The sequence below is a fragment of the Hemiscyllium ocellatum genome, chromosome 4, assembly GCF_020745735.1.
Source record: "Hemiscyllium ocellatum isolate sHemOce1 chromosome 4, sHemOce1.pat.X.cur, whole genome shotgun sequence".
Lineage (NCBI taxonomy): Eukaryota > Metazoa > Chordata > Chondrichthyes > Orectolobiformes > Hemiscylliidae > Hemiscyllium > Hemiscyllium ocellatum.
In genome coordinates, this window is record NC_083404.1 from 129,187,319 (window position 1) to 129,204,300 (window position 16,982).

A 16,982-nucleotide genomic window follows, 5' to 3' on the forward strand; every position below is an offset into this window, starting at 1 on the left:
GGGGAAACCACATCACTGCACCCACCCTGTCCAGTCCTTTTGGAATCTTTGTTTCCAGATAATAGCCTCTCATTTTTCTAAATTCCGGCGACAATAAGTACATTCAACTCAATCTTCTTATAGGACAGTGCTTTAATCACAGCAATCAACCTGAGGGGAGAATGACAGAGAGAGAGAGACCATTACAATAATGCATAACATTTTAAAAGCCATCAGTGCAAAAGTTTAGTGCCTTTTGTTTACTTGGTGTTGCTTGATATTGAGTTCAGCAAATGAATATTGAAGTGACCAATCCCAGATTGGTGCGAAATAGTTTGGATGCGGACATTATGAGCAAATATTACAGTTAGGAGCAGGAGTAAGGTATTCACCCTAAAGGCCTGCTGCACTATTTAATAAGATGATGGATGATTTGTCTGTAGCTTGAACCTTACTTGCCAGTCTTCTCCCTGTGTCAGTGAAATCCATTGTTAGTCAAGAATCTGTCTAACTTAGCCTGAAAAGTGTTCAATGATCCAACCTCCACTGCTCTCTGGAGAAGAAAATACCACGGACTCATGCTTTGAAAGAGAAAACTCTTCTTTTCTGCTTTTTAAATAGGAGATTGCTCATTTTGAATCTGGTCCCGAATGCGAGTTTCTCGTATAAGGGGAAGCATATGTTCATGTTGTCAGGTTCCCTCAGGATCATATACATTTCAATAAAGATTATAAAACTAGGGATCTACTTCTGAGGCTCTATAAGGCCCTGGTCAGGCCAAATTTGGAGTATTGTGCGTAGTTTTGGGCCCCATATCTTCAGAAGGATGTACTGGCCCTGGAGCGGGTAAGGACAAGGTTCAAGAGAATGGTCTCAGGGATGCAAAGCTTAACATATGAGGACTCTGGGTGTAGACATGATGGAGTTTAGAACGGGGAGGGTGGATCTAATTAAAAACTTACTGAATGGCCTGGACAGAATGGATGTTGGGAAGGTGTTTCCATGGTAGAAGAGACAAGGACATGAGGGCACAGCCTTAAAGTAAAGGAAAAATCTTCTAGTATGGAGATCAGGAGAAACTAATTTAGCCAGAGAGTGGTCAATCTACGGAATTCACTGCCATAGAAGGCTGTGGAGGCCAGATCATTGCGTACATTTAAGATGGAGACAGACAGGTTCTTGTTTGTCAAAGGGGATCAAGGGAGAAAGCAGGAGGATGGGGTTGAGAAATTTATCAGCCATTATTGAATAGTGGAGCAGACTTAATTTCTGCTCCTATGTCTTATGGACTTCTAACGTCTCTCAGCTTCCTATACTCCAATGAGTACAGGGACAACCTGCCCAACCTTTCTTCATATCATAATCAATTCATCCCAGGGATCATTCAAATGAGCCTTCGGTGAACTGCTTCTCACTCAATTTATATCCATTTGTAGACTCCTTTTTATATTTGAGCTTTATTTTATTCTTTCTTTTTTTAATAGCGCCAAATAGTGCCCTTTAGTTTCCTTTTTCGTCAGATCACCCATGGGTTTTTTTTATATATATGTATGTATTTTTTATGTATTGTGAGATAAAGAAAAGATACCTTTGTGAATAGATTTTGTTATTTTCCACCACCAGGAAAATACCCACGTGGCTAAATGTGCATTGACAAGCAAAGCCTAAGGGCAATGCTGACATCAGAAAAAGTGAGGGAGGGAACAAAATCAAAGTGAGGTTGGAGATAAACCACTTCACCGTCCTACAGTGCCCATCTCTCACTAACTGAGACCAGGAATTGAATCTCAGCATCTTGGTTATCTTGCTGAAAACCAATCATTTGTAAAATTCTTTTAACTGTACAGGTTCCAACAACATACCAATAGCAAATATATAAAACTTTGCACTGAGCATCACTGAGTAAAGTCTGATTGTCCGATTAAGACGGCACGGTGGCACAGTGGTTAGCACTGCTGCATCACAGTGCCAGAGACTCAGGTTCAATTCCTGACTCAGGTGACTGACTGTGTGGAGTTTGCACATTCTCCCTGTGTCTGCGTGGGTTTCCTCTGGGTGCTCCAGTTTCCTCCCACAGTCTGAAGATGTGCAGGTCAGGTGAATTGGCCATGCTAAATTGCCCGTAGTGTTAGGGAAATGTAGGGGAATGGGTGGGTGGCGGGTTGGTGTGGACTTGTTGGGCCGAAGGGCCTGTTTCCACACTGTAAGTAATTAATCTAATCTAAGACCTTGAGAGAATTATCAAATTCAATGATTGGTGAATCAATTCATGAGTAAACATGTCAGTTTTGTTTTCCAGCAGTCTGGCGGCTTTCATGCTGTTTAGTTACATGGAAATCCTATAAATTATTGGCTAAAAGAGCCAGCCTAAACTTACACACTTCCTGCAATGTGGTGACTGGAGCTGTGTGCAATACTCCAGGTGTGGCTAACTGGTTTATTGTACAGTTCTTCATAACCTCGCTGTTTTAATATGCAATGTCCTATTGGGCTCCTGTAAGAGTGGCTTATACTTGGGGTCATTTGCTGCAACATTCTCCTTTTGATGAATGGAAACTTACTAAATCAGAATATGGTTGCCTGGGTGATGATGGCCAGGCTCTGCAGTGCCCATTGTTCTTTAAAAGCCACTATTGTGTCTGTGGATATGCTCCCTCACATAAGACACTCAAGTGCGGGTGTAACCACAAAGAAGGGAAGGCAGTTGGGCACAGAGACCCACTCCACAGCTTGCTGCCTGGACCTGTTAATCTGCTGAGTCTAAGTCCTGTCTAATTATTAGTGGCAACTAATCAAACACTAATGAGAAGAGATACCATCTTCCATAGCTAGAAGTAGAAAAGCATGATAGGAATAGGTGCAATTGGCATGAATGTTTCAGCATTATTACAACAATTAGGAACTATAAATGGCATTAACGAGTTTTGAGAAGGTTTGTAGCTCAGGTTGAGGTTCTGGATGTAAGTTTGCTCGCTGAGCTGGAAGGTTCATTTTCAGACGATTCATCACCATACTGTTATATCATCAGACTGTTATATCATCAGACTGGGAAAAGCTAATGAAACTTCAACATTGACACTTTCAGAACTATAATCTTAAATAACATTCCTCCCCATGCTGTTTACTATCAATATTTATACAGTTTCCATTTACTGTTTTCCCCCCCCCCCTCCCCCACCACCAACTGCCCACAAGTGTCTGCTACATAATCGCAGGATATCTGGATGTTGCTCAGTTCTTCCAAAGCACATTCCCTTCTGAATTGAAGGATTGGGAGGCCTTTGACTTAAGGACCATGGACAATGCTTCTGTAAATCGTTTCTGCTCTAGTGAAGTGTTTTATCTCTCAGATGTCCTTTTGTAGAGGATATCATTCCTGCTGAACCCAGTATTTGGTGTATTATCTTTTATGTGGAGATCCCTTAATCTCCTAATTTCCTTCACAGGTGAACTCTTCCCGGCTAATTTAGATAGATGTCCATAATATCGATTTGGGATGCTTTAATCTCATGACTATCCAACATTGAGGACAATAGCACAGTTGAAACAAATGCTTTCTTCCTTGCAGTATTCCAGTCCTCTTGACCTTTTTTTTAATCTGAAGATTTTTTTTAGTGTCCAGGTTTTAAAATTAGGCAGTTGCTTTCTTTTGATTGAGTCACGAAATTGTGGACATTGGTCTGGGTTCCAAGGAGTCAGTCAGGGGCGGCACGGTGGCTCAGTGGTTAGCATTGCTGCCTCACAGCACCAGGGACCCGGGTTTGATTCCAGCCTCGGGCAACTGTCTGTGTGGAGTTTGCACATTCTCCCTGTGTCTGTGTGCGTTTCCTCCGGATGCTCCGGTTTCCTCCCACAGTCCAAAGATGTGCAAGTTAGGTGAATTGACCATGCTAAATTGCTCATAGTGTTATGTGCATTAGTCAGAGGGAAGTAGGTTTAGTTGGGTTACTTTTCGGAGGGTCAGTGTGAACTTGTTGGGCTGAAGGGCCTGTTTCCACACTGTAGGGAATCTAATCTAATCATTCTGATTTATTTGAACAACCTTTATTCATTGTTTGGTTTAGAAGTATTATTTATCCATCCATTTATTGTTAATATGTTTGTTTATTCCTATTCCTTTGAAAGTTGTTTTAAACGTACAGTATTCTAATGCTATTTTAACCTTTTAGTTTAAATCTTGAACCCGTATATTAAATCAATGCTGGCAAAATTCTGTTGCCTTGAAGCTTCTTCAGGCTTTTAAACTTTCTTATAATGTCTTTTCTTTGCCTATAAACTTTGAAAATCAGTATTTTGATAACACTATATGAAATTCTTCCAATAAAGCATTCAACTTAAATAAGTTAACGAGAAAAACTGTTGTTACTTCATTCTAGGTTTAACCTGTGTTAAATGACCAGGCTGTATTTTTGTTTCCTGCTTTAACAATTAAAATGGTGATTCAACACCTTCTTAAGTAGTTTCCCACCTTCGTCACGGGCAAAATTGATGTTTTCTCAATTTTCATGCTCAAAGCACTTCTCCTTGCAAATTTTCTTTTTAATACATTTCTGTGGCTGAGCCTTAATAGATTTTCCTACTGAAATCCCAGTTTAATATGTGTGTCCCAGTCTTCTAAAAGCCTTGCAATTCTTACTACCTTCTTCTGTTAAACTTTTTTTTCCAGTCCTTTTAAGTTGTCACTTGAAAACATGCTACTTTCCTGACACTATGCTGTTGGTATAAAGTAATTTTCTGTCCCTTTCTCCGCACACTATTGATATGCTTTGAGCCTACTGCTTTTAAATGTCGGTGGTACTTGGTTTTGAAGGGTGAATGCTCCCTTTCACTTCTTTCCTTTCCAACTCAGTCTTTTGTTCCTGTGAAGTTTTCCCTTGCCCTTGAGGATCTCTAACTCTCTCAGATCCTTTTTATTTAAGGAGTCTGCTTCTTCCCAGTGTGGCTAGCACTTACTTTCTTCCTTGCTCGCATTGTTTTCCTTCTGTCCCTTACAAGGTAAAGGTTTCTTCTGGAGTGCTGCTGACTGCCTGTTGGTTTACAGGCTTCAGCTGCTAATCGTCTGTGTCACGATTAACTGTAAATTAATTTACCTTTCAGAATTATATTTTCCCCAGTAGGATGGAATCACTCCACTATTGTATCATGAGGTACTTCAGCGATGTTGTCCACTGCTGATCCCCATATCATATTGGGTTCTGGGTAACAACCCCTGGTGGCTTGCGATTAGCGTATTTTGCTGCCACCCATCCTCCTTTCTCATTGTCACTGAGAGAGTCTTAACAAGAAGAGGCATTTGTCTTACATAATAAGGTGTAGTTTTTGCACGATTAAAAGTCACACAACACCAGGTTAAAGTCCAACAGGTTTACTTGGAAACACTAGCTTTCGGAGCGCTGCTCCTTCATCAGATGGTTGTGGAGTATAAGATTTATTTTGCTATAAATTTTGTGTCTTACAATCTTACACTCCACGACCACCTGATGAAGGAGTAGCACTCCGAAAGCTAGTACTTCCAATTAAACCTGATGGACTATAACCTGGTAATTTGTAACTTTGTACACCCCAGTCAAACACTGGCATCTCCAAATCATTTATTGCACGATAGTGTCACAATTTCACTGGAAAGACTGCACAAGAATGTCCCACTGTTTCACAAGCTGTCACCCCCAAAAAAGTACAATAACCAAAAGGAATAGTTTATCTTTGGACAAAAGTAATTCACGTCAGGTATTTTTGGTAACAGGGAAAGAACTTTCTTTAATGTAATATTCTTAACTTTAACTGGAACAGTAAAACAAACATTTTTCTAATTTATGCAACTTAAACTTTACCCCTTCAAAACTGCAACTACACTTAATCATGATTAACACAGGCGAAAGATAAATGTTTTAACCATATGCCATGGGTGCAAAAGAATGTACTTATGGTATACCAAAGATCAACAAAGTGGAAAATTCCTTTTTTCATGGTACTTTTCATTTTTGCAACAATGATGGTTGAGCAAGTGAACTTGGGTCTTGTATGAATTCTTCCTAATGAGCTTTCTTGGATTTGCTGTCTTTTCCCACATAGAGAGAGGAAGAGAGAGACCATTTCAGTTTGTGTGATCTGATATTCCCCAATCCCCCGTCGTGCTGCTCTTGACATTTGCAGCTTTTTAATTCTTTGCAATTCAACCGATCAGTGTTTAGTGCCTTTCCATCTCATTCTCCCTTACCGCTTCAAAAAAAGTAACATTTTATTCCACAGCTCAACAACATGTAACACTTTTAACTTGCAAAACTTTCTTGTATTCTAGTTTATAGAACTCCACCTTCCACTTCAATTTGCAATATAGTCTCATAAGTGAAAACACTGTTGTCTTTTACAATTGCAGTAGTTACAATTAACATTAACCCATTAGGCATAACTACACCTATCTGGAGTCAAGAATCACATAGTCATAGAGATGTACAGCACAGAAACAGACCCTCCAGTCCAACTCGCCTGTGCTGAACAGATATCCCAGCCTAATCCAGTCCCACTTGCCAGCACCCAGCCCATATCCCTGCAAACCCTTTCTCTTCATTTACCCATCCAGATGCCTTTTAAATGTTGCAATTATATCAGCCTTCACCGCTTTCTCTGGCAGCTCATTCCATACACATACCACCCTCTACGTGAAAAGGTTGCCCGTTAGGTCTCTTTTATATCTTTCCCCTCTCACCCTAATCCAATGCCTTGTGGTTCTGGAATCCCCCAACCCAAGGGAAGGGCTTTTGTCTATTTACCCTATCCATACCCTTCATGATTTTGTAAACCTCTTTAAGGTCACCCCTCAGCCTCTGACACTGCAGGGAAAACAGTCCCAGCCTGTTCAGCCTCTCCTAACAGCTCAAATATGTGCCGGTATCTAAATGCAAAATTTCCCAATTCTCCAGTAAAAGGCTATTACATCATCAATTTCAACATCAACCTTTCAGAAATGTAATGTTATACAATATTCTATTCCTGTTTTAATAAAGGAAAGTATCTTGCATGATTTTAAACTCACTTTATTTACTTGGTCTGTTACCTCCTATCAAAGAATCTATCGAGCTTCTCTGCTACCCTAACCTTTTCTGTACTCTCATATTCATTGAGTATTTTTTTGCCTTGTTTTCTGTTCCCAAATATCCAATCTCTCTCTTTGGATTGAATTCCATTTGCTATTTTTCTATTTATCTGACCAGTCTATTTCTGCAGCCTATAATTTCCTTCTTCACTATTAATCACATGCCTTTTGTTTCATCTGTGAATTTCTTGATCATGTCTCCTACATTTAATTCTGAATTGTTCCATATATATAACTAAAAGACTTAGAATTGAGCCTCGTGTAACCTCACATCTTTCTCAGTTGTAAAATGACTCATTGTTCATAACCATTTAGTTCTTGGCTGTGAGATATTTTGGACCTAACTTTTCTTTGAATCCCCATGGACCATTAAGTTCCTGACCAGTGTACCACGTGGATCCTCATCAAAGAGCTTGTTAGAGACCATGTCAGCTATTCTATTTCTGGCTTACAGCTACCAGATAGATTGAGTTAATTTTCACGCGCTATCGTTGATGGGATTTGAACTCTTGTACTCTGGATTACTTGTTTAATGCTTTATGTATCAACAGCAGGTAAATGATGTTGAGGTACAGATGAGCAATGACCAACATGAATGGCAGGGAAAGCTGGATAGTCCATTCCTGTGCCTATAGCTGATGGTTTCAAGTCCCTGCTCTCATACCAGTATGTGAAAATGTTTGAATTTGTTTGTTGTAAAAATGAAGAAATTTTAATACTGTTTGGACTATATTTGTTGGAAGTTGTGTAGTTTGGTTAATGAATGACCAGAGCTGACATGATTTCTGAGAATAAATGAGCATTCTGACAAAAAAAAGTATAATTAATGGATTACCATGTTTCTGTAAATTCCAAAAAAATGAAGTTTATTTCATTTTTGGGGGGAAATGAGCTTTCAGTTTGATGTTGCACATATGCTACAGTAACTTAACAATTTACAACTCTTGACCAAAGCAGTTCCATTGAATAACCAGTTTCCTTTCTGCCCCAGTATCTTTAATGTGAAAATGTTACAATAAGTATTTGTTTTTGTTAATGTCATTTTACATTGCTGCCTTCATACTGGTAAATGTTTTGCAATATGAGGAAGTTTTATTTATTATGAAACTCCCTGCAGCCTTGATAGCATTTCTGAGCCTTAGTTTGAAAGAGAGAGAGATTTTTTGCTCCTTTTGTCTGACATGGAAGCATTTTTTTTCTGCCCACTTCCATTCCATGCACAAACATGTACGGCTGTGACGCTGCGACTCTGCAGCTGAATATTGCCGTGGTCTTATGATCATCATTAGGGAGGAAAACTTCTTCTCCACCCTCCGCAAACCAGCTGACAGCTGCACAGCTACATCCATGACCTGTGTGGTGAAGCAGTATCCTTGCATATCACAATCAAACTGATATATTTGCAGCCATAAAAGATATTTGAGAAGATTGTAAAGCGTATGCATTGATCAAACAGTCTAACATCCCTCATTTATTTATTATTTACATAATGTATTTCATAGGTAGGTTGGACCTTGAAAAGTGTGTTGCTTCAGTGTAATTCAGAGACATGTCCTGACCTTACGTCAAAAGGGAGCTTCATAAGATTCCTTGGCAGAGGCACTGTTGCAATACTTCGCAGATTTATGCCCCGAGAGATGTAGGGATTGTGCTATCAAATTGAACAAGCCTAAGGAAGAGACTGAATGCTTCACAAAGTGGAGAGTATATGGTGTGGGAGAACCACTATTTTGGATAAAGGCACATAATCAAAAGAATGACATGGTGTGGTTGGATTTCTGGAGGCATTTGATCAGATGCCCATTAAAGTTATTGGGGAAAATAGAAGCTCATGATACAGAAGGTAACGTATTTACATAGAAGTTTGGATGGCTGGCAGCAAACAGAGTGGGTAGAACCAGGTCTCTCTCTCTCATTGGTAGGATATGATGAGGGAGAGTTCCCATAGGTTCACTAATGTCTTTTAAGGAAGGAAATCTGCCATCCTTTCCTGGTTTGGCCTACATGGGTCTCCAGACTCTCAGCAATGTGGTTGATTCTTAACTATCTTCTGGACAATTAGCCATGGGTAATAAATGTTGGCGCAGCCAGCAATGCCCACATCCTGTGAACTAATTAAAAGAAAAGGTGTTTTTGCTGGTACCTCAACTGTTGACAGTTTGCATCAGTGACTTAGATAAGGGAAGTGAAGGTATGGTAGCTAACAGACAACAGATATAGGTGGAGAAAGTGAGGACTGCAGATGCTGGAGATCAGAGCTGAAAATGTGTTGCTGGAAAAGCGCAGCAGGTCAGGCAGCATCCAAGGAGCAGGAGAATTGACGTTTCGGGCATGAGCCCTTCTTCAGGAATGGCTTATGCCCGAAACGTTGATTCTCCTGCTCCTTGGATGCTGCCTGACCTGCTGCGCTTTTCCAGCAACAGATATAGGTGGAAAAATATGTTGTGTAAAAGACATGAGGAAGTTGCTGAAGGGTGGGTTGAATCTGGCAGATGAACTATACTGAGGGTAAATAGAAAATTATTCACTTTGGCAGGAAGACTGCCAGAGTATTACTTAAATGAAGAACAACTCTGGAATTTTGAGGTACATGAGGAATATTAGCTGCATAATCAGAAAATTGGTACACCGATACAGCACAAAATCAAGAAGGCCAACAAGTTACCACTAAGGGCTGTCGAGGCTGTGTTATTTAGTATACTCAAGGCTGAAAAAGACAGATTATTAAACAGTAATGGAATTAAGGGCTATTGGGAAAGGGCAAGAAGTAGAGTTGAGGAATATCAGATGAGCCATGATCATATTAAGTCTGCGGATGTTATTCTTCAGTTATACAGGGGATTACTGAGTTCACATCTTGAATACTGACGAATGAAAATGCATTGGAGGAAGTTCAGAGGAGATTTGCAAGATTAATATCAAGAATGAATGGGTTTTTTTCTGACTTTAGGTAGGGAGGCTGGACATATTTGCATTGGAGTTTAGAAGAGAGAGGTGTGACTTGATTGAAGCTTAAGTCCCTCAATGGTCTTAATGTGGTCATGGAAAGGAAGTTTCCTCTTGTGAGGGAGTCCAGAACTGGAGGCCACTGTTTTACATTAGGAGTCACCCTTTCAGGGCAGAGTTTAGTGTATTTTTCTCTTAGTGTTGTGTGACTTTTACCACAGAAGGTAAATATTTGTAAAGTAGAAGTAGGTTGATTCCCTGGTCTAACAAATATCTAAGGGTACTGGGGTAGATGGGAATATGGAATTTGATACAGAAACAGCACAGCCTGATCTTATTGAATGAAACAGCAGGCTCGAGGGGCTGAATGGTCTACTTCTGCTCTTATTTTGTCTATTAATATTGTCATACAAGATCATATGAATCACTAATGACCTTTAGGGTAGTTATTGCTTTGACCATACTGACCTGTGTGTGATTCTACACTCTTGTCTACGTGGGAGGGTCTGGGGGGTGAAAGGGGGGAGGCACCAATATTGTAGGCAGGGCCTGATGTGGCAAATTAAGTCACTAATCACCGAGGGGGAAGTGGGAAGATACAAACTTAAGCGGGTATGGGTGTAATTCACTTGCTTTAAAAATGCCGACATATTTTGCACCAGAAATTACTGTGAAATTATTGGTACAAACTAGTAGAAACACAACCTCATTATATTTGGAAAGTGAGAGTGCTAGATTTGAAAATACTTAAAACTCAACTTTATGGCATTGGGAAGTTTTGGCAAGGGAAGATTCAGCGTAGAGAGTGGGAGCAATTTATCACTAATCAACCCTGTGCTGTTTGTATTGAAGTTACACTGACCATATCACCACAACCCCAATGTGGTTACTTTCCTTGCAATTCATTATTTATTTTATCTCCAGTATAACTGGATCACATTAGCCTTAGATGGTAGCTAGACACTACAGGTTTTCAGAGAACATCTCCGGGACACCCGCACCAATCAACCCCACTGCCCCGTAGCCGAACATTTCAACTCCCCCTCCTACTCTGCCAAGGACGTGTAGGTCCTGGGTCTCCTCCACTGCCACTCCCTCACCACCCGACGCCTGGAGGAAGAACGCCTCATCTTCTGCCTCGGGATACTCCAATCTCATGGCATTAATGTGGACTTCACCAGTTTCCTTACTTCCCCTCCCCCTACCTTACCTCAGTTCCAACCTTCCAGCTCAGCACTGTCCTCCTGACCTGTCCCACCTGTCAATCTTCCTTCCCACCTATCCACTCCACACTCCTCTCGAACTTATCACCTTCACCCACCTCCATCCACTGTCAGCTACCTTCTCCTCAGCCCCACCCCCCCTCCCATTTATCTCTCCACCCCAAGGTTCCCAGCCTCATTCCTAATGAAGGGCTTTTGCCCAAAACATTGATTTTCCTGCTCCTTGGATGCTGCCTGACCTGCTGTGCTTTTCCAGCACCACTCTAATCTTGACTCTGATCTCCAGCATCTGCAGTACCCACTTCTACCTACCATAGGCTTTCAGTTTAATTTTGAAATGTAGAAGAGTCATATGGGACTTGAACTGTTAATTCTGTTTCTCTTTTCACAGGTGCTTCCTGACGTGATTTTCTACAGCATTCTTTGTATTTGTGTTTGTTTCTGATCTCCCGCATTTACAGTATTTTGCTTTTCTCAATTTATTACTGTTGTGTTAATTCTTGTTTAAAACACCAAAGAAACTGGGTTATTAATAAACAAGCACAAGCTGAAGAAACTCTACAATTCTGACAGTACCTGTAGAGAGAGAAGCCATGTTAATGTTTCGAGTCAATGTGGCTCTTCTTTTGAGCTAAGTAATAATATCCTCTATTCACCAAGTCTGACTGACAGCTCTGACCGCTTTTATGCAGATTGTTTGTGTTCTGTTCTTACTTAAAGACCGATATAACTGACTTCAGGACTGAATAGGAGAAAGTGAGGGCTGCAGATGCTGGAGATCAGATTGAGAATGTGGTGCTGGAAAGGCACAGCAGGGCAGCATCCGAGGAGCAGGAGAATCGATGTTTTGGGCTGATGAAGAGCTTATACCTGAAACGTTGATTCTCCTGCTCCTTGGATGCTGCCTGACCTGCTGTGCTTCCAGCTCAGCACTGTCCTCCTGACCTATCCCACCTGTCAATCTTCCTTCCCACCTGTCCACTCCACCCTCCTATCAAACGTATCACCTTCACCCCACCTCCATCCACCTATTGCACTGTCAGCTACCTTCTCCCCAGCCCCTCCCCCTCTCAACTTCAATGTTGAATAGTCATATCATTTAACAGTAAAGTTACAGTTAGCTGTATAAACATTTATAATATTAAATGAAAGTAATAACGTGACAAAACAAACTTGTTACAACTTGAATTCTCAATTTTGGTGGCTCTTTTGAAAAGTGCAGGAAAATCGAATGAAAGATCCCTTCTGATCAAAGCACTGCTTTGTTTTGAGCCTTTGACTGAGAAACTCCAGGACAAACAGTTGGTCATTATGTAAGATACAGTTGGATGGACAAATCCACTGCATTGTTGCCATTTTTAATTGAATCCACCTTCTTGTTGTAGATTTATTGGCGAAGAATCCGTTGCTGCTGGTGAAAAGTGCATTCTGACTGATGACCCCACTTGGATTATAGACCCCATCGATGGAACATGTAACTTTGTACATGGGTATAATCTAAGCTTCATAAGATTATTTCCAGTGTTTCTTAAAAAAAAAGGTTGTCTTACACACCAAACTGTGTTCTGTGTCCATGTTTAATTATTGTACAGGAATATTATGCCATTGCATAATGACCATAATTCCACTCTGTCATCTTAGAGTCATAGAGTCACAGAGAAATATACAGCATGGAAATAGACCCTTCGGCCCAACCTGTCCATGCCGACCAGATATCCCAACCCAATCTAGTCCCACCTGCCAGCACCCGGCCCATATCCCTCCAAACTCTTCCTATTCATATACCCATCCAGATGCCTCTTAAATGTTGCAATTGTACCAGCCTCCACCACTTCCTCTGGCAGCTCATTCCATACATGTAGCACCCTCTACGTGAAAAATTAATGTTCATTAACTGAAGGAAATGTTTGCTTTTGAATGTGTTAAACAACAAATGCTGGCAATATTTTAGGCAGGTGGTTTGTATTTTTAAAATGAGCACCCACAAATTAAATCCACTGCTTAGAAGCAGCCCTTCATGAATAGGGCAACATCCATACCAGTTTCCCTGTGGCAATGCTATCTCAGATTGAGCGAGGCAGTGTGGACAGTTCTAAGGAAGGCTCTTCCGATTCTGTGTTGAATGTGAGGACCCTTAAAGAAGGAAGTATCTGTCCTGGGTTGTTAATGATGTGTAGATACATTGGTGTTGTCTTCACCGTTAAATTAATTCCTAGTCTGTCATGGAGATTGATGAATCATTATTACCACTTTACTATTTGTGGAATTTTATACAAAACCAGGAAGAATGCAAATGTCAAATATAAGAAGGTGATTCCACAAACACTGAGTTGGCAAAGAAAAAGTGCTTGCAATCATAAAGCACATTTTCATTACCTCCGGACATTCCAATGCACATTTATAGCCAACATAGTACTTTGGAACTTTGTAGTCACCATAATAATGTATGAAATGTATCAGCAAGTTTATAATTAGTGAAGTCCCATGAATAGTAAAGTAGATAGTGGTGCTAGTTAAAGGGTAAATATTATCCAGAATATCAGAAAGAACTGCTCCTTGAAGAAGTGCCACAGAATCTTTAACATGAGAGGGGGAGTTAGTTTTCACTTACTGCCACACCAGAGATGGAGTCTCCGACAGCGTGGCTGGAATATTATGCTGGAATACTAGAATAGAATCTGTACTCGAGTGGGACTTGAACCTACAACTTACTAATGAGAGTGTTATCAACTGAGCCATGGTAGGCAAGCAGGAGGCTGAAAGAACGCAGCAAGCCAGCCAGCATCAGGAGGTGAAGATGTCAATGTTTCGGGGGTAATCCTTCCAAAGGTTACATCTGAAATGTTATGATTTGGAGATGCCGGTGTTGGATTGGGGTGTACAAAGTTAAAAATCTCACAACACTGGGTTATTATCCAACCTGGTGTTGGACTATAAACAAGTAAACCTGTTGGATTATAACCTGGTGTTGTGTGATTTTTAAATCTGAAATGTTGACTTCTTCACCTCCTGATGTTGCCTGGCTTGCTGTGTTCTTCCAGCCTCCTGCTTGTCTACCTCAGAATCCAGCATCTGCAGTTTTTTTTTGTCTCTAATCAACTGAGGCACAGCTGATATAGTATGAAAGGGAGGGGGTTAAATTCTAATGAGGTTAACATCTTATGAAACAGGTTTGGTATTGGAAAGCTGCATGTTTTTGTGAACTAACAGTGTTAATGGCAGTTTGATTGCAAAGCAAGGAAACAGTTACTTTCCCACCTGAATATCAGTTAGGTTTCCCCATTAGGCCAGCAATTGTGTATCTCTCTCTTTCTTTGTAAAGTGACATTATTAAATCAAACAGAATTGTGACACTGATTTCTCTTTTTTAGAACACCGGTGGTGGCAGTTTCTATTGGACTTTCTGTCAAAAAAGAGGTAAAAAAAAAATGTATGATTAAACTGGCCTTATCTTTCAACCCTGTATTTTGCATCGAGTTGCATCACAATTTCATCTGTTGCCTTCCCCTCCCCAATTTCCTGCACTTCCTTAAGAAATTAACTCTGTGCAAGTCTGTTCCAGATAACCAATCCCCATTGGTGAGAACAGGGTCATTTGACTAGTTGAGCCATCATAGATAAATCTGATTGGACATTTTCCAGCCAATCATTTTGTGGCTTGATTGGATGACAATGTGGAGCAGGTAGTTTCCTCCTCAGAGGACAACACACTGAGGCTTGTAACTTGATAATAAAGCAGACACAGATTATGGAATGTGAAATGTTCAGGAAATTGGACTGTGATTTTGGCTAAGTCTGAAGAGAGTTGGAGCTGTATCTATTAGACCCTGAAGAATTAGACTCCAGTCACATTTATTTATCCATGGGTTAGGGATGTTGCTGGCTAGGGCCAGGATTTATTGCCTACCCTCAAGCTCAGAGCTACCCACGTTGCTGTAGGCCTAGAGTCACATATAGGGAAGGATGACAGATTTCCTCCCCTCAAGTACATTAATGAATCAGATGGGATTTTTATGACAATTGATTGTGGTTACATGATAGCTATTAAACTAACTTTTCAGTCCAGAGTTTGTTTTTAATTTTTGAATTCAAATCATAACCCTTGCCATGGTAGGATTTAACCCCACGCAACCCAACCTTTAGCCTGGGGTTAGACCATAGAAGGATACAGCGCAGTACAGGCCCTTCGGCCCTCGATGTTGCGCCGACCGAATCCTACCTAACCTATACTAGCCCAATAACTTCCAAATGCCTATCCAATGCCCGCTTAAATGACCATAAAGAAGGAGAGTTCACCACTGATACGGGCAGGGCATTCCATGAACTCACAACCCGTTCTGGATTACTTGCCCAGTGGTTTACCACGACGTCATCACCTCCTTACATCAAATGTAAAGATAACAATCTTCATCATAGATCTGCATTGAGATGGTTGTTTTTGACACTAGTATTCTGTGGGAAATAAGGTTGTGTGTTGATCTGACATGTTAAATGTGAATGGAAGAGGTTCATAGATCAGACTGAAATATATTTTCAAGTATTGGTGGAAGACGGCACAACATAAAAGTTGAATAATATAGCAGAGCCAGTCATGGCTGTCTGAGCAGGATTGGGTGATGTATTTTAAGAATAAGTTATAGATTGATCCAAGTGGAATGTCACATTCATGGTGACAGGATTGACAAATCAAGTTTTCGCATTTTGTCTTTCTCTGCCCCTCTCCCTACAAGTGTAGTTTACTGTCTGGGAGCACAGAATTGTGGAATTATCTTTCAGAGGATTTTAAAAATGGGACAAGGAAGTAAAACTCTAAAGAAAAACAGTGCATAAACTATCTCAAGGGGCAACATAGAAACAGAAAATTTACTGCACATAAAAAGGCCACTTGGACATCGTTGTTCTGTATGAGAACTACAAAGTTGTGTGTGTTGGGTCAGAGGACTAGACCTTCTCAGAAAGTCAAGCAGCATGTTTTGATATAACAGGAAAGAGAATGTGATGCCTGGCAGCTCTAATACCTGCCAAGGCTGAGTGGATAGTACTTTCCCCTTGGAGTTGAAAGGTGTGGGTTCAGGTGGCACTCCAAGGATTTGGGCATCAAGTTCAGGTTGACCGTTTAGTACTGGGACACCTTTTGAAGAGTTTGGCTGTTTTTTCAATGAGATGTTAATCTGAGGTTCTCTCTTTATCTCTCAAACAGCACCTAAAAACAAATTGTCTGGTCAATACCACGTTGCTGTTTGTGAAATTTTAACTGTAATTTGGTTTGCCATGTTTCCTCCTTTTACATAGTCATATGACTACACCATACAGTGTAATTGTGGCACGGGAGATTATTTGTCCCAATGAGTCCTTTAAAGACAGACTGACTATAAACAGCTTTGGATGTCCTGAGGATGTGAAAGGCACTATATAAATGCAAGTCCTTTTTATTCCATTTGTCAAGACTCTGTTTTTAAGGTTGGAATTAGGAATACGCAGTAGTATATACATGTCCATAATGTATTAGTGATCTTCGGAGTTCGAGAGTGACATTTGAGATGAAACATCTGCATTTTATTTCCAAACAAAAAAAAGCAAAGAGCAGATTCTGGAAGTCAGAAACAAAAACAAAAATCACTGGTAAATCTCTGCAGGTCTGGCACCATCTGTGGAGAGAAAGCAAAATTAACATTTGGGGTCCAGTCATCTCTGTCACAGCTGATTGTAGCTAGGATAGTAGCTACCTCAACTCTTTTCAT

At 40.5% G+C, this 16,982-nt stretch overlaps 1 protein-coding gene across 1 annotated transcript in view; it reads left to right on the top strand.

Annotated features, from left to right (window-relative positions):
* The window catches only part of impa2 (inositol monophosphatase 2), a 40,937-nt gene that overhangs the window by 6,156 nt on the left and 17,799 nt on the right, over positions 1-16,982 (top strand). The window contains exons 3-4 of the mRNA XM_060824490.1: positions 12,627-12,731; positions 14,613-14,658. Coding sequence (XP_060680473.1) covers positions 12,627-12,731; positions 14,613-14,658 — 151 coding nt within the window. The remainder of the gene's footprint in view (positions 1-12,626; positions 12,732-14,612; positions 14,659-16,982) is intronic.